The 25,027-nt window shown below is 41.7% G+C and overlaps 2 protein-coding genes across 4 annotated transcripts in view; one reads left to right on the top strand and one right to left on the bottom strand.

The window, feature by feature from the left end:
* The window catches only part of dis3 (DIS3 exosome endoribonuclease and 3'-5' exoribonuclease), a 42,954-nt gene extending 32,702 nt beyond the window's left edge, over window positions 1–10,252 (bottom strand). The window contains exons 1-3 of the mRNA XM_072258794.1: window positions 9,806–10,252; window positions 4,963–5,120; window positions 3,024–3,220 (exon numbers count right to left, since the gene is read on the bottom strand). Of these exons, the coding sequence (XP_072114895.1) occupies window positions 3,024–3,220; window positions 4,963–5,120; window positions 9,806–10,027 (577 nt within the window). The 5' untranslated portion in view covers window positions 10,028–10,252. The remainder of the gene's footprint in view (window positions 1–3,023; window positions 3,221–4,962; window positions 5,121–9,805) is intronic.
* pibf1 (progesterone immunomodulatory binding factor 1) overlaps window positions 10,186–25,027 on the top strand; it is a 168,527-nt gene continuing 153,685 nt past the window's right edge. For 2 of the 3 annotated variants that reach the window (XM_072258795.1, XM_072258798.1), the window contains exons 1-2: window positions 10,186–10,369; window positions 23,250–23,542. In XM_072258795.1, the coding sequence (XP_072114896.1) occupies window positions 23,291–23,542 (252 nt within the window). In that variant the 5' untranslated portion in view covers window positions 10,186–10,369; window positions 23,250–23,290. Of the gene's footprint in view, window positions 10,442–23,249; window positions 23,543–25,027 lie in introns of all 3 variants that reach the window. The other variant, XM_072258796.1, reaches the window with a different exon arrangement.

The raw sequence follows: 25,027 nt of genomic DNA, 5'->3' as shown, positions 1-25,027 counted from the left end.
GGTCCATGACCTTCCAAACTGTAGTTGTTGCCTCCCCCGTTTCTAACCATGATGTTATTCCATCTATCATTTTCATTCTTTGTCTGCCTCTGCTTTTTTTTCCTTCCAGCTTTCCAGTAGTAACTAAATTTTCTAATGTCTCCCTTTCCATGATGTGTCCAAAGAATTTTAATTGCTGTTTTCTGATTTAAGTAATGTATGTTTTGTTTTCGTTCTCTGTGGAACTTGTTCATTGGTTATCCTGTCCGTATATGATATGCATAAGCATTCTTCTGAAGAACCACATTTCTGCTGCATTGATTCTTTTTTCCATTGCATTTGTGATGGTCTATGACTCGCAGCCATACATCAATATAGGAAGAACATAGCAGCTCAGAGTTCTAAGGCGGATGTCAATTGCAATTTTCTTGTTCGTTGGGATGTTTCTCATTTCTGTAAATGCTGTTCTTGCCATTGGTATTCCTGCTTTTATGTCTGTTTGGCATTTGCCATCAGATGTTACCCATGATCCAAGGTACTTGAAGTTGTGAACTTGTTTCAGGATTTCATTTCCCAATACGATCCTACAGTTTGGGATATCAGTTTTCTTTTTGTTTAAGGTTAGGTTAAGTCTTTCGCTCTCTGTGTTGATGGTAGATACTAGCTTCTGTAAATTTACTTCGCTGTTTACATTAGTACTGTATCATCCGCATAGCAGAGGTTGTTGATATTGTATCCTCTTATACTTATTCTAGGTAGGTCTTGTATGGTTCTCATGATGTTTTCACTGTACAGGGAGAACAGGTCTGGTGATAGAACACAACCCTGTCTGACTCCTCGCTTTACTGGCTGATATTCACCAATCTCGTTGTCTATCCATATGGCTGCACTTTGTTGCCAGTAAAAATTCCTGATTATTCTTAGATCTTTTCCATCGATATTAATATCTTTAAGCATTTTCATGACGACTTGGTGTTTCACTGTGTCAAAGGCTTTTGTGTAGTCAATGAAACAGAAGTATAGGTCTTGTTGTACTTCTGTTGACCTTTCGGTAATATTCCTGAGAATATAAGTGGCGTTTGATGTTCCCTTGCCTTTGACAAAGCCGCACTGTTCTTCACTAATCTCTGGTTTAATTTTGTTTCTTACTCTGAGCATGATGATTCTAAGTAGAATTTTTGTGAGGTGGCTCATTAAACTAATTGTTCTGTGTTGTCCACACTCTGTTGCACCTGGTTTCTTTGGCAGTGTAATGAATACTGTCTTCAAAAGATCTTCTGGTACTTTGCCACTGTTGTATATTCTATTCAATAAGATTGTGAATTTCTCTACACCAAAATCTTCTAGTTCTTCATACAGTTCAACTGGAATGTTATCTGGTCCTGATGATTTCCCCTTTCATATTTTCTTCATAGCATGTTCCACTTCTTCTTTCAGTATTGCTGGGCCCTCGTTGTTGTTGCCAATATCAAAGTTGTCCTCTCGGTCTTTGTCGTCGTATAGGTCTTTGATGTATTCTGACCATCTTTGCATTATTTTTCCTCTTTCCATAATTGTAGAGCTGTCTTTTGCTTTTATACATCCTGCTGTTGCCCCGCTTTTCTTTCGATTTGTGACCTCTTTGATCTCGTTGTGCATATGTTTGCTGTTGTTGGTCTTCTGCAATTCTTCTATTAACTCACATTTGTCCTTAAGCTACTTTTCTTTTGCTTCCTTGTACTTGATCGTTATCTGTGCATGCAGGGATACGTAGGCTTTTTCATTTTCCTTGCATTTTCTTCTTTGTTCCATAAGATTCAGAATTTCTTCTGTCATCCATTTCTTTTCCATTTCAATGTGGGGTAAATTTTCCCACATTTACCCCATATCCCTTGATTCCCTTTACACCCTAAAATCTTAAATGTACGAAACTTGGCAAGAACTGTATTGTTATAACTTGATAAAAGCATTCACTATTTAAACATCTATTCCATATGCATCATAGATGAATACGAATGACAGAGACCCCATTTCTCAGTTTTAAAAAGTAAAATACGGCAATACATTTTCCATTACTAATCTAAGGATGCTCTATAGCGAGGGTTCCCAACCCTTCTTATGCCACGGAGCCTTAGCATTAACCGAGGGGTCTGTGGACCCCAGATAGTTTTAATTGCTTTAACAAAGTACTTGAGCTACAAAAGCATTTTAGATTTTGACTTTGTATTATCAAAAAAAAGATTTTAATTGCTCGTTATTCCAAGAGTTAACATACTTGAAAATCATTAACACTGTTTATTTAGGTAATTACTGTTACCATCTTGTCCTGATGGTGATTACCAAGTTTCTCATGCACCTAAAAATCATTCTTCATACACGGGATACACATTTCGCACACTTATGGATATACCACAAGTTAATGTACTATGTGACAGATGCACAGATGTCTTAAATTGGAATAAATGACACAGCTCCATAGGTCATGCACTTAAGGGTGAGTTACACATTGAACCAAAAGACGGTATTAAAAGAGGTAGTCATTATGTTAACTTTTCTCAAAGAAAATGTCTTTGGTGTGTGGACTATGTCTAAGTTTTTGGTACTCTTGGTCTATTTCATGTAAATGAGAAAACTGCTCACTGTTTTGCCCTTTCTGAAAGTACATATCACATCTTACAAGCAGCATTTATATGGATTTTTATTAATACGTCAGTGGGGTTAGCCTACAGATTTTCTTCAAACACTCCGCCTCTAACTGGGGCAGCATGGTTGCATAGTGGTTAGCACAATGCTTTACAGTACAGGCAACCTAGGTTCAATTCCTGTCACTGCCTGTAAGGAGTTTATATATTCTCATCAGGACAGCAAGGGCTTCCTCGGATTGCTCCAGTTTCCTGGCACAGTCCAAAGATGTACTGGTTGGTAGGTTAACTGATAATTGCAAATTGTCTTGTGATTAGGTCAGGATTAAATTGGAGATTGCTGGGCGGCGTGGCTCGAAGGGCCGGAAGGATCTATTCCATGCTATACCTCAATAAGTAAAAATTCCATGAAGCCATACTTACAAGTGAATGCAACCAAGCCATCTTCAACAGCACGCTCCTTGTTCTTTCTATCATTTGTCATCAAGATAACCTGTACATGCACACTGCTGCTTTGTGACTTTTTAAAATGCTCATTATACCACTTCACTGCTACTCGTATTGCTCGATCATTTCTGTCATTTGCACCTTCACCTTGTTCTTGTTCTATGTAGGTATCTCTATAAAGGAACAAGACACATGTTAGAGATTTTAAAACAGATTCATATTCAATTTTTATTAGCCTATCTGCTCGTTGGAACAGTGGACTTACCAGAAATAGCAGTGGGAATTTTTTACTTAATGTAGTATATGAAAACCATATACCTAGAACAGAAGCACATCAATACGTGCCAATTGTTAGTAACTCATATCAAATTTCATGTAACCACACACTCAATGACCATTTTATTAGGCACACCTTTCTGTTAATTCAAATACCTAATCAGCCAATCAAGTGGCAGCAACATAATGCATAAAACCACCTAGGCATGGTCAAGAGGTTCAGTTGTTGTTCAGACCAAACCATCAGAATATGGAAGAAATGTGATCCAAGTGACTTTGACCATGGAATGATTGTTGGTGCTAGACAGGGTGGTTTGAGTATCTCAGAAACTGGGATTTTCATGCACAATATTCTCTAGTTTACAAAGAATGGTACGAGGAACAAAAAACATCAAATGAGAAGCAGTATTGAGGGCAAAAGTTAATGAGATGTTGAAGAATGACCAGATGATTCAAGCTGACTGGAAGGCAACAGTAACTCAAATAATCACGATTTACAATAGTGGTTTGCAGAAGGCCATGAACTTTTGAAATGGATGGGCTACAGCAGCAGAAAACCACAAGCGTACTTCCTCTACCTAATAAAGTGGTCACTGTGTGTATGGACTGTGGAACGTGATAATATCACTTCAGGATGTTTTTTCTTCTGAAATTTAACATTGTGATTCAACAAAGCTTGTGGTTTAGTGGGGTAACTTTATTCAGTCTGCAACACTGATATTATATTGACACACATTGATGCCAAAATAATCCAAAAGCAAACATTACTCTGAAGTAATTATTATAAAGCAAGTAGGATTAGATTAAGAGAGCATATTTGAGAATTTCTCTTCTGAAAACGTTGCCCTCACGAATGGTGGGCACAATACATATATCAACAGAAATATTGAGACAAATGTGACTGCAGATGCTTGAAATCTGGAGCCACACACAAGCACTGAAGCAAGAGCTGAAAATCCAAAATACCGTCCGTTGACAGTGCCTGATCCATTGAGTTCCTCCAGTATGTCGCTTCAACAGCAGTAGTGTTTCAATGAATTATAGATAGAGGTAGAGGGGAAGGTAGGTGAAGAGAAGAATGAAGGAAGGAAAGTGGGAAGATTAAGCAGTATTCTTTAATTCCAACATGAGCCATCAGCAAAAATCCATACAGTGACTTCCATAGGCAGTATATTCGTGGAACAGATAGTGTTGCTCTCACTGATCCAGCAGCTAGGATTCAATCTTGACCTCTAGTGCTGTGTGCGTGGAGTTAGCACATTTGCCCTCCCATAGTGTGAGTTTCATTTGAGTGCTCTGATATAGTAAAAGAACTGGGTTAGAGAAAGCAATGAGAGGATTACACTGCTCTGACAGCTGGTATAGACTCAGTGGGCTGAATGGCTTCCTTCTGTATAACAAAAATAATATAATATAACCGCATCTAAAGGTAGTTGGATTGTCATCTTTTGAGAATTACAAGGATCAAACGGGAATAAACTCCGCGTATGTTCCCAATGAACCATTCTGTACAGGAAATTAGGTGGTTACTTTTAACATTGCTTCATGCTATTTTATTTATTACAGACATGAAAATGCCAGATTTGCAATATAGTTGGCTATTTATATCTGAACATTATTTATAATTAATATTTCTTACTTGTGATGTTCATTTGTAAAAGTATAAAAATGTTTTTCAGGGTTGTTAATCACATCCTTAATTCTTTTGTACACTGGAGCACTTCGATGTCTGACTTCCTGTAACACGGTCTGCAAGATTATCACATTCTGGATTGCAGGATCTTCAAGGATATCAATCTAAAAGCAAATTAAGATAAAAATAATAATGAAACAGTTCTGTATTAAATGTAGCCATAACCATCCCAAATACACAGGTACAGCTCCAAAAGAACTATTATGGAGCCACTGAAAACATAGGTGTTTATATACCAGCAGGTTCATATCGAGAACATATATATTCATATGAACAAAATGAACAGTCATATGCAATGTATGGCCTACGTTACTGCTGTCCAAATAGAGAAATCTGTCCCTACGAATTTCACAAATCACTACCACAAAATATGTTACACAAAAAGACACAAAATTTTGTACAAAATGTCTATGGAGAACTGAACTAGTTTGGCAGGGACGATGATGTAGGCTGTGAGTTCACAGTGGGAGACAACTTAAAGAAACTTCTTTGAAAAACTGACAGGGCAGTCTCTTCTATTGATAATTATAACACAATTTATGGCCTCAATTTTGTTCTGACTGCAGATGCTTCCTTTACTGTTTGTACGATTCATTTTTTAAAAATCTCTGCTCATTGGGTGTTGGTCTTTTCTTTAAATTGGATTCTTTCGGGTTTCTTGTTTTGTGGCTGCCTGTAAGCAGATGAATCTCAAGATTGTATAATTTATACATACTTTGATGATAAATGTACTTTGAACTTATAAACTTTGTCTCTTCTACACATTTCTGGAAGTTCATTCTGACAAAGAATACCATTTCAAATGGAAGAAACAGGAGACTAGAAATACTGCAAATCTGAAAAGCAGATTAGTAGCACCTGTGGGAAAAAAAACTGCAGTGCCCAGGACCTTGGCCCAAATGCCAACTATTTATTCTTTTCCCTTGATGCTGCCCGGCCTGCTGAGTTCCGCCAGCATTCTGTGTGGGTAGCTTTGGATATCCAACATCTAGACTTTCTCGTGTTTATGACTGTAGCCAGCCAAATGTTCAGATTACACTTTCGCTTTCCACAGATGCTGCCTGCACTGGGAGTTTCTAGTATTTTGTTTTTATTCCAGTGTCCAACCACTTACTCTATAACATTTTCAATTTTGATTCCAGATATGCATCGACTGAAGTTTTGACTTTTTTTTATTATTATTCAAATCACTTCCAGAAAACTCATTCACTCCTCTATCCAAGGCCCAAAATATTGATGTAATCAACAAAAAAGGCACATCAGAGGCTATACTTCGTTAGGAGCTTGAGGAGATTTGGTAGGTCAAATTTCTATAGGTGTACCATAGAGAGCATTTTGACTAGTTACATTAACATCTGGTATGGAGGCTCCAATGCAAAGGATCAAAAGAGACTGGAAGGGTTATAACTATAACCAGCTCCACCACCAGCAAATCCCTCCCCACAAATGAGACACTCAGAAGTTGGCATCTATCATTAAAGACCTTCACCATTCAGGACATGCCCTCTTTTCATTATTACCATCAAAAGGAGGTCCAGAAGTCTGAAGAACCACACTCAGAAACAGCTCCTTCAGCTCTTCCATTAGATTTCTATACAGTCCTCACTATTCCTCTTTTGTTTTTTTTATGTCTTACTTTGCACTGCCCCAGAACAAATTTCAGAATATATGTCAGTGATTCTGATTCTGAGAAACACATTCTTCCTCCTTGCCTAATAAAGGATCTTAGCCCAAAATGTCAACTGTTCATTTTCCTCCAAAGATGTTGCTTGACCTGCTGAGTTCCTCCAGTGTTTTATGTGTGTTGATCCAGATCTCCATCATCTGCAGTCTCTTGTGAGTTCCCATCCACTATCAGTTTTCAGAATGGTATATTAACTCATGAACACTGCCTTGTTATTCCTTTTTTTTTTTGCATTATTTAGGTTTTTTGCAATTTACAGTAACATAGGTCTTCTGCATAATCCTGGTTAATCAGATTGTTGCTTTCAATGGCACTTTCTCTCTGATCCCTGCAGCCCAATTCCCCTGTTCATATATTCAATGACACAGCCTTAACAACTCTCTGTAATGGAGAATTCCAATTTTGACAGGGTATCTACAATTAAAGGCCTTAGGTTGAAGAGGAGAGGGGAAAGATTTAAAGGGGACCTTCCCCCAGGGGTGGTGGGGAGATAGAAAAAGTTGATAGATGTAGAGATACTGGTGGGTACAATTACAGCAGTTTAAAAGACAATTCCTGATCTCCCATTTCACTCGTCTACCTGCACTGCACTCTCTGCAGATGAAACACAATAATCTGAATTGTTTTCTTTTTTACTACCTCAATGTATTTATGCATGGCATGAGCTGATTGGATGACACACAATCAAATGGTTTTCACTGTATTTTGGACATAGAGTTATCGACTAATGCAGCATAGAAACAGGCCCAACTTGTCCAAGCCAACCAGAGGGTCCACCAAGCTGGTTTCATTTGCTCAAATCATCCCTCTAAACCTTTTTCTATCCAGGTACCTGCCTCAACCACACCTTTGGCACCTATTTCCAAATACAGACCACCCTATGTGAAGAAGTTGCCTCTTCGGTCCCTTTTAACTCTTTCTTCTCTCATGTCAAACCTAGGCCCTTTAGTTTTAGCTCCCCTTCCCTGGGAGAAAAAACTGTGCATTCACCCTATATGTACCCTTGGGGTGTATGGGGTGTCAGGGAGGGGTAGCACCTCTGGTGGGGGAGCATGTCGCGTCCTTTTCAGGGCGGCTTGTCCATCTTTGGTCCCCACCTGGCACTCAGCTCTCACCTGTGGCTTCCCTTAGCTGTTTGCATGCGACAGCGGCCACACCCCGGGCAACGGCTTCGACAAGCCGGCTAAACCAGGTGAGGGTAGCTGACGGGTCTCAAACCCTCGGTGAGATAGAGAGGTGTCTATCCCAGCATGTGAAGACAGACTCCGGCGGACTGAGCGGACGAGACCAATTGAAGGTCTAACGGTCAAGAAGGCAGTCTCTGCAAGCGTTGTGGAACGTGTAGAGCAGAACAAGACACAGAAGATGTCCTGGTCATCCACTGCGCCTAGTCCCATCTCCAGCCGTCTCGACTCTTGTCTTGCCGCTGGATCCAGATGGGAATTGGGAAGAGAGAGTGAGGCTGACGCTGCGCAACTCTCCCTCACTTAAATCCAAATCAAGCGCTGGTCTCGACACCATCATAATGGCGTCGAGGTCTTCATCGACGACAACGATAGACGAACAACCCTTCATGATTTTATATTTCTGTAAAATCTCTTTAGCCAAAGGGTGGTGAATTATACTCACAGATGGCTGTGGAGGCCAAGATGTTGGGTATATTTAAAGTGAAAATTGATAGGTTCTTAATTATCAAGGGCATCGAAGGTTTCAGAGAGAAAGCAGCAGAATGGAGCTCAGAGGGATTTGGCATATCATCTAAAACACTGACAAAACTTTTTTAGATCGTCCGTTATCAAGGTTCCTCACCACCCAGGCAATGATGTCTTCTTGCTGCTGCCATCAGGAAGAAGTCAAAGGAGCCTCAGGACCCGCACCACCAGGTTCACCCACAGTTATTACCCCTCAACTATCAGGCTCTTGAAACCAGAGGGGATAACTTGACTCACCCCACCACTGAACTGTTTCCACAATCTATGGACTCACTTTCAAGGATTCTTCATCTCACGTTGTCAATATTTATTGTTTATTTATTTATTTTTCTCTTTTGTATTTGCAGTTTGTTTTTTTTTGCACATTAGTTATTTGTTCAAACTGTTAGGTGCGGTCTATTACTGATTCTATTGTGCTTCTTGTATGTACTGTGAATAGCTGCAAGAAAATGAATCTTAAGAGTTATATATGACATGTATGTACTTCAATAAATTTACTTTGAACTTTTGAATTGTGAAATCAGCCACCATGGAATGGAGGAACAGACTCAAAGGTGCAGAATAGCCTATTTCTGCTTCTATGTCTCCCCTGAATCTCATACATTCCAAGGTATAAAGTCCCAGCCTTCTCCATATAACTCAAGTCCTGATAACATCCTCGTACATTTCAGCAAGTCCAGCAGCATCTATGGACGGGAACAAGTAATCCATGTTTTGGGCCAAGACCCAGCAACAGTGCTGTGAAGGCCCACGGCCCAAAACGTCAACTATTTGTTCCATCCCATAGATGCTGCCTGACTTGATGAGGTCCTCCAGCATTTTGTGTTGCTCAAAATTTGTAGTATCTCCAGAATCTCTTGCATTCTTGTTAAGTCTTTGCACTCCTCGGTTTAATGATGCCTTTTCTTTTATTGAGCTGACCCAAACTAGACACAAAACTCCAAAAGCAGTCTCACCACAATAATAAACCAAAACAGGATAGGAAAAGGCAGTTTTAAAGTGAGAGGGGAAAGCTCTAAAAGGGAATTCAGGGGTAACTTTTCCACAGAGGGTAGTGGGTATATCCAATGAGCTGCCGGGGAGACTGTACCAACACATACACAATGCTGGAGGAACTCTGCGTGTTAGATACTGTCTACGGTTGAGTTTTCGGGCCGAGCTCTTCATTAAAATGCTTTAGATGTAGGTAAAATTACAACTTAAAACTGGACAGGCATATGGATAGGAAAGGTTTAGAGGGAATACGGGCAAATGGGACTGGCTTGCATGGACATCTTTGGTCAGCATGGATCAGTTGGCATAGACCTGTTTTATTGCAGTATGACTGCCCGCCTTCAGCCTCCTCACCATCCCTCGATCCCCACACCCCCTCGCACAGCAACGCCATCTCTACCTGATGAAGCACCACGTTGGTGTCGGGAAGTAGGAAGTGGGGCTGCGGGCACAACTCGCTACTGCTGCAGGGCTCGTCGCTGAGGGAGGCCGAGGCCTGGGCCTCGCACTCCTCGCACGGCCGCCAGCCGCACAAGATATCATCGCGCAGGTAATGCTCGCGCACGATCTTCAGTACTCCCCCAGACCGCGTCTTCTTAACGAAGGTTTTGGTTTTTAACATTGATTCTTCTGTTCCAGTCCTCAATAAAAAGAACAAATCGAAAATTTAATACTTAAAAATAACGCTGCACGCATGCACCCACTGGGCAGCCAATGGAAGGAAAGAACCGTTTGCGTTTACTCGTTCAGCTCCAGTGTACAGGGGGCGCTGTGCGAAGCCGTCCTCCCGAGCGGGGGACGCCGTGGGTTGGCGGTCCTCCCGAGCGGGGGCCGCCGTGGGTTGGCGGTCCTCCGGAGCAGGGAAGGCTGCTGTCTTCCCGTAGAGAGGACGCGGTCCTCCAAGCCGGGAGGGGTGCTGTCGATCTCTGTCTGGTGGCAATTACCGGGGTTCTGTTGGTGGCGGGTAAGTCCTGGTGTCCGGCGGCATTTTCAATTTGCTGTAGTTGGCAAGGACTGAGCTTCGGTTGTGCGCTCGGTAAGTCGGTGTAGGAGCTTAGGGAGAGAATGGTGGGAGCCTCTGGAAAGGAGTCACCGGCAAGGCAAACGTTGCTGAGGGCTTGTGCTGTAACTGACAGCTGAAGGCCAACCGTGTTAGCAGTTCTAACGAGAGGAGGTGTCCACAATTGTACGTACACTAGGTGACATGAAAGAAACAATAGGGGAAAACTGGAAAGAGCAGGTTGTAAATCAATAAAGCCGAAAAATTTTGTGGGGATATCTGAATTTAGAATGGGAAGGAGAAGGGTAATAAAACTCTGGATTTCCAGCATCTGCAGACTTTCTTATGTTTGTAACAAACTATTTCACTGTAGTTTATCTGCTCCGCACTTCATAGCTGCAACTGTTTTCCTTTTACTTCTAGAATGTACTTTCTATGACATGATCTGCCTGAAGGACAGGGAAGTAGTTTTTTTTTACTGTATTTTGGTAAACATGACAATAAATCAATATCACCTCTGTTAAAAAATGTTACTTTAAATAAGCATAAGGGTAGGAAATAGTTGGATATTGTAAAAGATGTCAAAGAGTTTTGGAATTCCTTGCATTAACACCATTCCTCCCCTTCGTATGGATATTCTTTAAGGTCTGTGACTGCCTTTTTATGATATACCTAATGTGTGGCCTGATATCAAAATAGGTTTGGTGTTTCATTATTTTGTATTAAAGATGTTCTAGAAATGCCATGTGGAATGAAAGTTGACCTGACAAAGTTTAAAGCATAGCAAAACACAGAGAAATAACACATAAGGGAAAATAAGAAATGGACAAAAGGGCTAAAATCATAAATCCAAGAACAAAAACAATAATTGTTAAAAAAGGAAGAGCAATAACAACATGTAGTATCCTCAGGGTAATAGGGCATCGTGATCTGCTTCAGCAAGTTTAATACTGAGTGAAATGTAAAGATGGTCTAAATAATAAAGTAGGCTTTATAGAGATTTTTAAATGTGGAGAAGCAGAAACAATGATAATTTTAGATTTTTGAAAAGTAGAGGTGAAGTGATATGTGTCAGTAAGGGTAGTGGCATTCAGATAGCAGATCTGCCACAAACTTATTGAATGTTAGAGCAGAAATGAAGGACTGATTCTAGTGCTTAATTCTTTCTCCAGTCCAAAACATAGCTACCAATGGAGAAGGGAAAAAAAATTGGGAAGCACACAAGAACGTAAATAGTAGGAGTTGGACCTTCAGGTCTGCATCACGCTTCAGTAGAATCATGATTGATCTACGTTATGTTTTTCTGTTTGCTACATTATGTTCCTTTTCTCAGAATCTTTTATCATTTATTTCCTCTGTGTAAGATACTCTTTAAAACCTGTATTTCTCTTTGACGCAGAATATGGACAATAGGAACCAGGTTGGCTTTTTAAAGTGCTAGTGTAGAATTGGTGAGCTGATTGCCCTCTTTCCGATCTACATTGAGAGATCTACACTGTCACTCACCCACACATTAGGATACACTTTGGGATGAGGGGAGGAATCCCACTCATCACAGGAAGAGCATCCAAACTCATTAGCTACTCTATTAGATCCTCCAGTCTGATCCAGTGTTTATTTTTTGTAAACAGAGCTTAGGTTTAGTTGGCACGTATACATTGAAACATCATAACGTACAGTGAAGTATTGTCATTTGAAATGTACAGAAGTATGTCTTTTTGGAACGTGGGGGAAAAAGGAGCAAGCACATGCAGTCACAGGATGAATCTACTAAACTCCTTGCAGGCAGCGGTGGGAATTGAACCCCAACCTTCCAAAAGCTGGTACTGTAAAACATTACGCTATATTTGAATTTGATTCCTGTAAAATTTTACGATCTGTCATCAAAGTAACAGCTTGTGATGATATGCCTATCACACAGTTGTCAAGCATTGAGCCCCTCCCACAGTGGAGACACCGTCATCAAATCCCTAATGATAAGCATCTTGGGTGTAACTGTCGTGGTTCCTTGTTTCTCACAAACGACAAGGAGGTGCAGAAAATCCTTCAAGACGTTTTAAACTTTAATTTGCCAATCAAAGCTGAGACAATCAGAAAGCTAGTAGCTGACTGCCCATCGAGGCTTGTATACATCATTTTTTATAGCAATTTCCTATCTTAGCTACATTATCATATCCAGTCGGCCTGTGATTACATATCATCAATATATCCGCTCTCGACTTTCCACTATTGTTTTACTCTCCAACTTAATTATGTCCTAGTTTACATTTTAGACCAGGTGTCCTCTCATCCCTAACCACAGTTATTTCTTAATTAGTCATGTGTTGACATACTGCCCCATATTTCATCACCTTACTCGCCACCGTTATCTTTCTACTTGGTTTCATTCTAGTTCTCTTCATGAATTAATAGTGATTAGGTCAAAAGTCATGGCTACATAGTGAATACCCTCTATTCAGCTAGCAGTGGTTACATAGTAAATATAGAAAATACAATGTGTGCATTTGAGTAAATACTGAAATACTGTTGAGTAAATACTGTGATTCATAGAAAATACAATGTATGCGTTTACACTTTCCAATATAATCTTCCCTTTGAGACCCACAGGGTCTCATACAGAGAGAGAGAGAGGACTGAGAGTCTATGCACAAAAGCTCAAATAAAGCCACGCATTTACTCCCAAATTTGGGTTAAACTATAGTTTCCTGCGCTTAAGACTCATAGTGTTCTCTCCCTACCTCCCTAGGCCGCTGAGCCAAAAACCCATCCCTTCGTATCTGAGACAGGGAAAAAGACTCAGGAGCCTTCACAGCCTAATCCCCACATATTTCATCTCTCTCCTGTTCGTCTTGCGTGTCTCGTAAACTGTACGAATACATCATCGGTGCCTCCTTCTCCATAGAGCTCGACCCAACAATTTCCAGGAGCATCGGAAACCGTTTCATTGCAGCACGCACTACAAGCGACTTGAGGCATGGAAGAAAACAGCACAGAATGACCACACAGCTTAGCAATACAATACCGATGGTTACTGCAATCTTGGTCAGCCATGCTCCCCATCCTCCTAGTTTACTATTTAACCAGTCAAAGAACTGGTGTCCGAACCCTGCATTTTGTTTAACTTCCTTTCTTAGATTTTTCAGTTTATTCATTGCTCTGGTAAACAATCCCTCCGGACTAGTGTTATTCGGTATAAAAGTACAGCACTGTTCCCCAAACATTACACAAACTCCTCCTTTTTCTGCCAATAGCCAGTCTAGTACCTGTCTATTTTGCCACGCCACTCTACTCGTTGCATCTAGCTGCTGCCCCAAGGCCTCTAGTGCATCATCAGTGTAGTTAATGAATCTCCGTTGATTATAATATATATAATTTATACATTCAACATTTTTGCTAACCCCTATTATAGGTATAAGTGCTTCCCAGCCCGCAGCAATCTCATTTCTTGCCTTAAGCTCGTTAGGTATACCCCTCAGCTGTCTTATACTGTCGATCCGAATTGTCAGGTCAGGCTCATATTTTCTCTTCCTCTGTTTTAGTGTCTGTTGCCTCGAGGTGTCAAACTGTATTTCAGGGGATACTACAACTTCTTGAATCAGCATACACGCGTACATGTACCCGCCCAATTAAGGGGAAGCGTGGATCTCAGACTCTCCTCCTGTCCACACAGCCACCAGGTATCTGCTAACGGGATGGTCTGGGAGTTCAGTGCATCCTCGGGCAGAGGGGTACCTGTCTGGTATCTTCGGCCTGGGGTTACATCCCAAATCTTAACACAGTTGCTGCTGAAATGTCCAACCGAGAGGTCACCCGTCCGCGTGAAACATTCATAACTCAAATGTTCCTGCATTTTAAGCTTTCCCAAAGTGGATGTCTGGCTTCTTTTATTTATAGCCCACGGTCTGCTATAATTACAGTTCGAGGCAAGCTTGTTTTGATCGAACTGCGAGGAAGCCTGGTATAACATACACCAATAAGGGCACATTGGTGTGTTATCAATACATTTCTGATAACAAGGATCCATCCTGCTACAAATTCCCATACTGCAGGTCTTGACTACACTTGGACACTGCCGCGCACACTGCCCCCTCCGCTCCTTTTGCCATTGCGTGCAGGTGGAGGAGTTATAAGGCATGGGGGCTACGTATTGCACTGGACTTGCCCTTGAGCATAGATAACAATTCTGTCTCTTCATCATCCCTGCTGTATAATTTGCTCATTGGTACCACATGTTCTGGTACCATGGTACGAAGGTAACCGTTGTGCTCCTCTTACTCCTTTCTCTCAGGTTTTGTGGGATCCTAACAGTCCCATGCCACATCTGCCAAATTAATGGTCTCCAAATCTGCACAAGAGTATCTGAGTATATCATCCCGGGGGGCAGGACTGGTTGCCCTCAAGTCATCCCCATTATCTGAAAGAGTACTACCATCCATAACCCCATCCTTAGGGTCTTCTGGCCTGTCCTCAGGACCAAAAATTTCCCTTATTACTTGGTCAAGTTCCTGCGGTTCAGTGTCAGCTTCTTGTTGCTCTTGCCTGTTCCCTACTGTTTGTTCCTCTTCGCCACCTACCTCGGGTGGCAGACCTGACTGTACCTGCGGGACTGCTCTAGTGCAGTGATTGAGATGATACCAGGTGGAGCGTCCTTCCACTTGAACTGCGGTGGGTGATGCTTTGGTTACTGTAAAGGGCCCTTCCCTTCTGGGTTTGTTCCACTTTCTTTGAAACGCTCGCACGTAGACCTGATCGCCTGGCTGGATTGGTCCTTCCCCTTGATCGATCTCTGGCTCTTTCTGTTTTTCCTGTGCATAAATAGACTTATGTATCATAATTAATTGCCGAATGTATTGTTTTAATTCCAATTCCAATTGTTCCAAACTAGGCCCTTTATATTGGTCCTCTCCACTGGGGCACTGGCATGGGCCTTCCGGTTAGCATTTCATGCGGTGTTAGACACGTCATCCAATTAGTCTGCATGCGGTAACTCATTAATGCTAATGGTAGTGCATCGACCCAGTTGAGTTTAGGATCTGCACAGATTTTGTTTAGTTTGGCTTTTAAGGTCCCGTTAATTCTTTCCACCATACCCTGCGACTGAGGGTGATACACACATCCAAATCTCTGCTTTATTCTCAGTGCTTGCAGTATTAACTTGACCACTTTTTGGATGAAAGCTGAACCATTGTCTGAGCTAATTTCTGTTGGTATCCCAAACCTTGGGATCACTTCGTTTGTCAGGAATTTCACCACTGTTCCTGCCCCTTGATCTTTCGAGGGTACTGCCTCTACCCATCTGCTGAATCTGTTGATTACCACCAATATGTATCTTTTCCCTCTTACTGTTTTTATCATGTCTACATAGTCAATCACTAGGTGTTTAAATGGCCCTTCAGGTACGGGTATATGACCTATTGGGGTTGTAATTCCTTTCCGAACATTATTCTGCGCGCATACCTCGCACTGTGACAACACATGGTCTACTGAAGCCTGTAAATAAGGCGACCAAAATCCATCCTTTTTTATTTTCCTTATCACTTCCCCCCTTGCACAATGATCCACCCCATGTGCTTCTGAGATCAGGATAGTCAGTAAAGGGGTGGGAGCTACCAGTAGGCCATCTTCCGTGGTCCATAGGCCTTCTGGGTTCTGCTTGGCCCCCCTTCGTCTCTATAGTGTTTGTTCTGCCAAAGTTGCCTTTCCCTGTATTTCAATTAGGTCCTCTACCATAGGTCCCGGCTCTAGACTTACCTGGGGTGCAATAACAGCGGATGTACACCCAGACGCTTCCCTGGCTGCTTCATCTGCAGCTTGATTTCCCTTTGTTACTGCATCGTTTCCTTTTTTATGTGCCTGGCATTTTACTACAGCCAGTGCTTTAGGTTTCATCAACGCTTTTATTAGATCTAAAATCTGCTGACAGTGCTGTATGGGATCTCCATTGCTCTTTTTAAAACCTCTGTTTCCACACTGCCCCAAACAAATGACACACTCCATGAGCGTATGCTGAATCTGTATAGATACCAACTTTCTCTCCTTCCATCATTTCACACGCTGCCGTCAAAGCTCTGATTTCCGCTAGCTGGGCGGAGCACGGTTGGGGACATGCCTCTATTCTGATGACCTTGAAGTCTGCCTGATCCTGTTGCACTACTGAGAACCCTGCGTGATTCCCATCGTGATCTCTGTAACAAGAGCCATCTACGAACAGGACCCTTTTATCTTCGTCCTCTAATGGTGCTGATCGTAAATCTGCTCTCAATTTAGCGAATGTCATTGTTTTCCCTACACAAACATGGGGTTCTCCTTCATACCCTGAAGGAACATAATCAGCTATGTTACTGGTGGTGCATCTCTGTATAGTTATATCTGGAAATGTCAGTAGCATCTGATATGCTGCTATCCCGGTTGGTGTCAACACGAATTTCCCTCTTTCCAGTAATTCTGCTACCTTGTGGTGTGTGTACAGAATCACAGGATAGCCCATGGTTACGGATGATGCCTTTTCATATGCATAGTATAGTGCCGCCAATCCCTGGTAACAAAATGGGTACCCCTGAGCCACCTCATCCAGTTTCGCACTGTAGTATGCTATTGGTTGCTTTGCTTTACCTGTGCCAGTCTCCTGCGTTAGAACTGCAGCGGCATAGCCTTCCTGTCGGTTGGATACGTACAGATGAAAGGCCTTCTCGTAGTCAGGCAAAGCTAATGCTGGGGCTGACTGCAATTCCTGCTTTATAGTATTGAAGGCCACTTCCGCCTCCTCATTCCACTGTAGATTACTCCTCAAGCTTGTATGTCCTGCTTCCTTCATTATTTTCCTTAGTGGCGTTACCATTTCAGCATATTCCCCAATGCAATCTGAACTATATCCCGTCAGTCCCAGAAACGTCGTCATCTGCCCCACTGTCTGGGGCTTGGGAGCTTTAGTTATAGCCTCAATTTGATCCGGCGCTATCGCCCTCGCTCCCTTGGATATCACTCTACCTAGGTATTCTACCTGTTGCTTGCAAAATTGCAGCTTCTTTCTAGATACCTTATGCCGTCCATGCGCCAGTCTCTCTAAAAGGGTTATGGTATCCTGTTCACACTGTCCCTCACTTTTGGAGCAAATCAACAAATCATCCACATACTGTATCAATGTACTTTCCAACGATATGCCCTCTAGGTCCACCTTTAACACTTGATTAAATACGTGTGGTGAATATTTAAATCCTTGAGGCATTCTAGTGTAGGTATACTGATTGTCTCTGTATGTAAATGCAAATAGGTACTGACACTGATCTGCCAGGGGAATGCTGAAAAAAGCCGAACACAAATCAATCACTGAAAAATAGTCTGCCTCTGGTGGAACATTAGTCAAGAGCGTGTGTGGGTTAGGAACTACCGCTGGCCAGTCCTCCACTACCTCATTCACCACTCGCAAGTCATGCACCAGTCTCCATTTAGACTTATCCGCTTTAAGGACAGGTAACAGTGGGGTATTACATGGGCTGTCTGTCCTTTTGAGTACTCCTGCCTCCAGTAGCCCTTGTATCGTTGGCGCTATTCCCTCTTCTGCCTCTGGTTTCAAAGGATATTGTGGTCTCCTGGGTGGAACTGCTCCCTTTTTCAGCTTTATTTCTACTGGACTGGCTATTCTTATTTTCCCTACATCCGTGTCATGTTGTGACCACAGAATAGATGGTAACCTATCCAGCTTGTTATCTCTCTGCTGGCCTTTCTCCTTTCCCAATAATGTCAGGTGTGGTTGGGGAGTTACTTTGACCTCCTTTGCTGTTCCTACTATATCTATATCTACCTCTATTTTAAAGTAGTCGTTGTCTCCCGATACCCACACCTGTGGCATAATTTTCCTCCACACCGCTACGGTTCCAGCGTGCTTTACTAAGGGTCCTAGGTCTTTAGACTGATGTCCCTCATTTACTAGCAGCGTTATGTGGGGCTCAGCTTCCAGTCTCCTGTACCATTTCTCCAAGAAGGTATTCCACCTGGCTTGCAGGGCTGCCCCTTTTCTCCCAATTATTATAGCTTCTCCTCTTAGGTGCTGCCGGTTGCCTGCCTCCTTGTGCCATCTCTCCTCTAGCTCTTTGTTCTGAGTTTCGTCAAAAATCACTGTGCAATGTAACTTGGATTTGGGCGCTAAAGCCTGGGGCAATATAGCCTGCACGCCCTTTTTCCATTTTTCCCAGGTTTCCCGGATCTGATCTTCTACGTCTCCTATCCAGAAGACATTAGCTTTCTTGACTTCCTGCACTAGTAATTGAGCATTTACTCTTTCCACACTCAACCGACTTCTGGTACATTCTAATTTTAATTCTAGTTTTAATAGGGCATCTCTGCCAAGCAAATTCACCGGAGTTCCTTTGGACACTAATATCGGCAAAACTATTCCTTTGCTGCCCATCCTTAATCTCACTGGAGCTGTACATTGTGTCAACTGTGTTTTTCCCGAGAGCCCTACAGTCTTAATGAATTTTCCTGACATGAGAAGGTGAAGGGCATACTGCGGCTGTACGCAAGTATACGTGGCTCCAGTATCTATCATCATTGGTGTCAGCTGCCCTTCTAACACAACCTGAACAATGGGTTCCTCCTCTGCCTCCCTTGTTATCACTGGGTAGTGTCCCTTCCCACCTGTGTTCTCTGGGCACCCCTAATGTCTTGCATAGGGGTTCACGGGTCCATTCGGCCCTGCGGGGGCTGGTCCTTGGCTAGACTGTGGTCCCCCTCTCATTGGTTCCCGCTGGTATGTGACGGCCCATGGCCTAAGTGGGCAGTCCCTTCTTATGTGTCCTGGCTGGTTACATCCCCAGCACAGTCTCTGTATCTCTCTTTCCCCCTGTTTCCTTACTGGTCCTTCCTGCCCATAACCTCTCTGCCTCCGTCCTTGGGATTTCCAGTCCTGTCTGGGCTGCTGTTTAAATTTATCCTGTCCCTGATAGGGCATTTGTGGAAAAGCACCCCCAAAGACGTTTATTATTGGCATGGGGTTTTCTGGGCTCTGTCTTACTGCACGACTGGTCCCTCCATATAATGGCATTTCATTCATTACAACGGCTGCGCTTAAATCGGTCATTGCTGGCAGCATCTTCTTGCCTTTTTCTTTTTCCTTTTTAAGTTCTTCAAGCTGCATTTGTATCAGCTTTCTTTGCACTTCTTCTTGCTGCTCAGTCAACTTTCGTTTGTCTTCTCGATATTTTTCAACGGCATGGACTACGTGGTCCCTGAATTCCTGTGGGGTCATTGACATCAGTCCAACCACTTCCTCAAGTTTAGACTTAACTTGGGAAGGCATCGCATCCAAAACAGCATTTCGGAACATCCAGGTCATAAACGGGTTGCCTTCCACCTCTTGTTCAGTTTCCAGTCTCCACCTTTTCAACTGATTTTCTATATAGGCTGCTGGATTTTCAGTGTCTCCCAGTGGATCGCCTTTCATGGTTTTGGGGTCCATTTTGGGTGGATAGAGCTCCCTGAGGGCCCCCCGTACCCTCTGCCTCACTGTGTCAAATCTGGCCCCGTCAATCAGTGTGCTGTCCGCATTCTGTATGCCAGCCACTTCCATCAACTCTTGTAGTTTGGAGGTTCCCATCAGCCTTATCAGCAGCGCCTTTAAATCTCCCATAGCCAACATTCGTCCTGTGGTTTCTTCCTCAAAGGCCCTAATCCACTTTCCTGCACCCTCATGTAGGCTGGGCAGGGTGTTTTTCAGCCCTTCCGGGTCCTGGGATCCCCAAGGAATACACTGTACTTGTCCCAATCCTTTTACTAACAGCGGCATCATTCTCCCTTTCCTTTCCCACATCTCCTGACTCTCCTCCTCGCCTGACTCCCCATCTGTTTCTGAGCACGTTTTCACTGACTGCCACATGATTCTTTCCGGGGTTTCCTTTCTCCCTTGGCCTCCTCGTGGAGTTCTTTCTTTCTGCCTTGAGCTAGCATTTGCTTTGGCCCATGCGAAATCCTCAAACTCTCATTGGAAATTCAGTCTCCGCTGTAATTCCCTAATCTCTCCCTCTGTTTCTAATATCTGCCTTTTCACACTCTCTCTTTCCCCTTCAAGGCTCCTGTCTCCTATCCTCTGCCTACATTCTCTCGTACCCTCTCCTTTGCTACTTAACTCTTGCTCTCCGGACAAGTCTCCTTCTGCTCTGGCCTGTTCAGTTCCGTGCCCATATAACAAAGATTTCTCTTCATCCCTTTTCGCTTTTAATTCCTGTAACCCTTTGATCTCTTCTACTATTTCCCTTCTCTCCTGTTCTATCCTTGCCCTGTCTTCTTCTATTATCTTCCGTAGTTCCTCCTGCTCCTTTTAGTGATTCTTTCTTTCCTCCTCGGTATCCCAGACTTTAATTTCTCCATTTAGATCCACTCTTCCTGTTATCATCGGACACTGCTTAAGAGTTTCTTTCTCATAATAGGGAGGAGGTTTTTCTATGTCTTTCAGGTCTGGGTATAGAGCCGAAGCCGGCTCCCTGGTATGCTTCTCCTTCTCTTTATCAGACTGCTCGTTTCGTTTCTCAGTGTCTTTTTTACTTACTATTAATATACCTCCCGTCTTTCTTAACCTTTCTCCCTCCATCCTAAAGAGTTTTAACACTTCCATTTCTTGTTCCCTTTTTCCTTCTCTTTTCTTAGATTTATCTTTGGGTTTGTGATTTTTAATTAGCACTTCCATTTCCTCACATAAGCTTACATCAAATGTTCCTTCTCTTGGCCATTTCGTGACCAGTTCTTTAGTTCCTTTTCCCATTTTTCTGAAATTTCTGCAATCTTACCTTGACACACCGGGAATTTTCTGCTCAGTATTTCTACTGCTGTTCCTTTCTCTGTCATGTTGTTCTCTTTTTCCCTTTTTCTATTATGGTATTTTTAGAATCTCACGACTTGCCTATTTAACAATATTATTTTTCTAACTCTATTTCTATGCCTAGCCTTATGGTTTATCTCACCAGCGTCTGAATTATCTATTAAACTATCTTTATCTCTTATTACGTTCTGCCCGTGCAGACCCCTACTTAGGGCGGTTTCCACAAAACCTTTTCCTTTTACACCTCGTCTCCTTTCACCCCTTATACTTCTTAAGGCGGTATTCACGAGGATTTTTAATTCTCCTTCCCTGCCTGTTCAGCCCTTCGTTTCGTGCGAAGAGGTATCCACAGGGACTTACCAACACCACGTGGAATTTTCTTACTTAACTTATTATTACTTTATTCGAACTTACCCCCACTGCCGTGCTCTTGATTAATCCTCTGAGCCTCCTTTTATCCCCAATTCTGCCAGATTCTTTGGATCGGAGAGACCCTTCGGCAGTTCCTTCACACTTCTGAGTCCCTGAGACCTCCCAGAACCAACAGAATTCTTAGTCCCAATTATCGCAAAAAGCGCTCACCTTTTTACTTTGGGTGCACCCTTAATTCTGTTAGCCCCGTGAGGGTCCCCGAGGGTCCCAATCTGCCGTTCCCTTCCTCGCGGGTCTCTATCCGATCCTGTTCGTGACGCCAATTTTGTCGTGGTTTCTCGTTTCTCACAAACGACAAGCAGGTGGAGAAAATCCTTCAAGAAGTTTTAAACTTTAATTTGCAAATCAAAGCTGAGACAATCAGAAAGGTAGTTGCTGACTGCCCGTCGAGGCTTGTATACAGCATTTTTTACAGCAATTTCCTATCTTAGCTACATTATCATATCTAGTCGGCCTGTGATTACATATCATCAATATATCCGCTCTCGACTTTCCACTATTGTTTTACTCCCCAACTTAATTATGTCCTAGTTTACATTTTAGACCAGGTGTCCTCTCATCCCTAACCACAGTTATTTCTTAATTAGTCTTGTGTTGACATACTGCCACATATTTCATCACCTTACTCGCCACCGTTATCTTTCTACTTGGTTTCATTCTAGTTCTCTTCATGAATTAATAGTGATTAGGTCAAAAGTCATGGCTACATAGTGAATACCCTCTATTCAGCTAGCAGTGCTTACATAGTAAATATAGAAAATACAATGTGTGCATTGGAGTAAATACTGAAATACTGTTGAGTAAATACTGTAATACATAGAAAATGTAATGTATGCATTTACATTTTCCAATATAATCAAAGAACAGATTATATTCACCAGCTATGTAAATGCTGCTGCAACAAGGGCAGGCAAGCTGAGAAATTGGTGCAAATTTTTAATCTTCTAACTCCACAATGGCCATCTGGCAAACACAAAGGTCATCAGGAGTGTGTTAGAAAATATGTCTGAGAATGTGCCACCAATAACAGTGGTCAACATGGACTTGTTGAGCCAAAGGGTTGTACTCCAAAAGACTTCCTTTACGGCAACTAGGAAAGGGCAAAAATGTTGATCTTTAAAGCTACATCTTTTGAGTTAAAAGGATGGGTACTCCCCTGGGCTGGTCTAAAACGTTTGGTAATAACTGAAGTCAATTTATTGGTTTTGATTTTTGTGTTGTTCTCCTCTGACAATATACCACTTCCTTTAAAACTTTGCTATTTGCGTGTACTTTCTTTTCTGAGTCATCAAGGGGTGATTCGTTTGACTGAATTTAACTTTTGAGGAAGATGTTGTGTTTTGTAACTTCAAAAACTAATTGAAAGAAAAACATAGATGTCAGGAAACAGGTCTACTTAGTTCATTTTTTAAGGGAGGCATGCACATATGATGTTGCATAATAATGTATGCCATTCACGAGCTTTTACATATAATCTAATGAATTATATAAACAAAGAATGCTTAACCAAACAATGTATTTACAATATTACTCTAATATTACTAAAATACTCAATACACTATAGAAGAGAGGGCTCAAAATTCTTTGTTTTGTATTTAGAATCCAGCGCCTTCATCCTGTAAGTTATCCAGAGGAAAACCATGTCTCGAAAGAACTGTAAAGATGAGAACAAAGCCCATGTATCCAGCTCCTTTGAGTCTGAGGATATTAGTTTGGAAACAACTGTGCCAACCGATGATGTATCTTCATCAGAAGAGAGGGAAGCTTCAACCAAAGTCACAAAGCAACTCATTGAGAGGAAGGAGCTTCTTCACAACTTACAGCTGTTGAAGATTGAGTTATCACAAAAAAATTTGGTGATTGACAACCTGAAAGTAGAATATCTCACGAAAGTAAGTTGTTAAGTTCCACCTTCGAGACTATTTCATTGCTTTGAATTGTGATTTGTTAAGGATAAATAAAAATCAGAAAAATGGTATTCTGAAAAAAATTAGAAAAAACTTGAAACACTTGTCAGGTCAAGAAGATTTCTGTTCAAAGATCATTCTTCAAAACTAGAGTAGTGAGCAGATAAGTGGTTTCAATTTGCAGATAGGCTGGGAGAGGGATGGAAAAGGCAAAGGAAATAAAATATGAAACTTTTCTTAAAGAATAATAAAGACAGCTGGTGCTATGTTTATAGGGAACATAAAAATAGGATAAAGAATAGGAGGGTGTGTTGAAAGTTGTGAAATGACATGAGGCGGTCCATAGATGGAGTCTAAACACTGGCATTAGCTACTCAGGCCAAATTTCCTTTCCATATAACTGTTAAAGCCCATTCTATCAAATGTTGAGTGCATAAGGCAATTGCCATAACTGTTTTTATATTGAATACTGAGAAGCTGCCTTTTTGGGGGGAAAAACTTCAGAATAGTAACAAAAACACTCTGTGTTGCTTTGGATTTCCAACAGCTGCAGATTTTCCTGTGTTTGCAATTTTTCTTTCTCCTTAGTTTAAATAGAAAAATAAATTTAGTTATGTGGCTATTTTCTATGTCCCTAGATATCCTATAGAAAGGGTATTCAAAGTTCAAAGTAAATGTTATTATCCAAGTATATATATGGCCATATATAACCCTGAGATTCATTTTCTTGTAAGCCTACTCAGCAAATCTATAGAATAGTAATTATAACTGGATCAATGAAAGATCAACCAGAGTGCAGAAGGCAACAAACTGTGCTAATGCAAATATAAATTACTAGCAGTAAATAATGAGAACATGAGATGAAGTTTTGGGAACATCTCAATGGATGGGCAAGTGAGTGTAGTTATCCTCTTTCATTCAAGAGCCTAATGGTTGAGGGGTAGTAACTGTTCTTGTACTTGATGGTGTAGCTATTATAAAGTAGAGATTATTAATAAAAATGTATAAAATTAATAAAGATTTCCAATAAAGATGAGATAAATTTGTTTCCTGAGCTCTAGGCTAACTTATTTATCCTTATAATATCTGTAGGTGTCATGGTAGTATAGCAGTTAGCATAAAGCTACCAGTGACAAAGGTTCAATTTCCATCGCTGTCTGTAAGGAGTTTCTACATTATCACCATGACCGTGGTGTTTCCTCCGGGTGGTCTGGTTTCCTCCCACGTTCCAAAGACATAGGGTTAGTAAGTTAATTGGTCGCATGGGTGTAACTGAGCGATGTGGGCTGAAGGGCGTGTCACCGTGCTGTATCTTTATATGAGTGATTGGTTTCCAACCATGCTTTATTTTATTAATTCAGTTATGCTGTTGGGTATTTAATACTCTGCAATAAGTGTTTCTTTAATTACATCATACAATTGAGTATTTCACTGTTTTTCTGTTTAAATTAAAAATTCAGTTGATTGATA

The sequence above is a fragment of the Mobula birostris genome, chromosome 5 (genome assembly GCF_030028105.1).
Source record: "Mobula birostris isolate sMobBir1 chromosome 5, sMobBir1.hap1, whole genome shotgun sequence".
Lineage (NCBI taxonomy): Eukaryota > Metazoa > Chordata > Chondrichthyes > Myliobatiformes > Myliobatidae > Mobula > Mobula birostris.
Note: the sequence above shows the minus strand (reverse complement) of the source record. Positions and strands in the feature narration are given on the sequence as shown.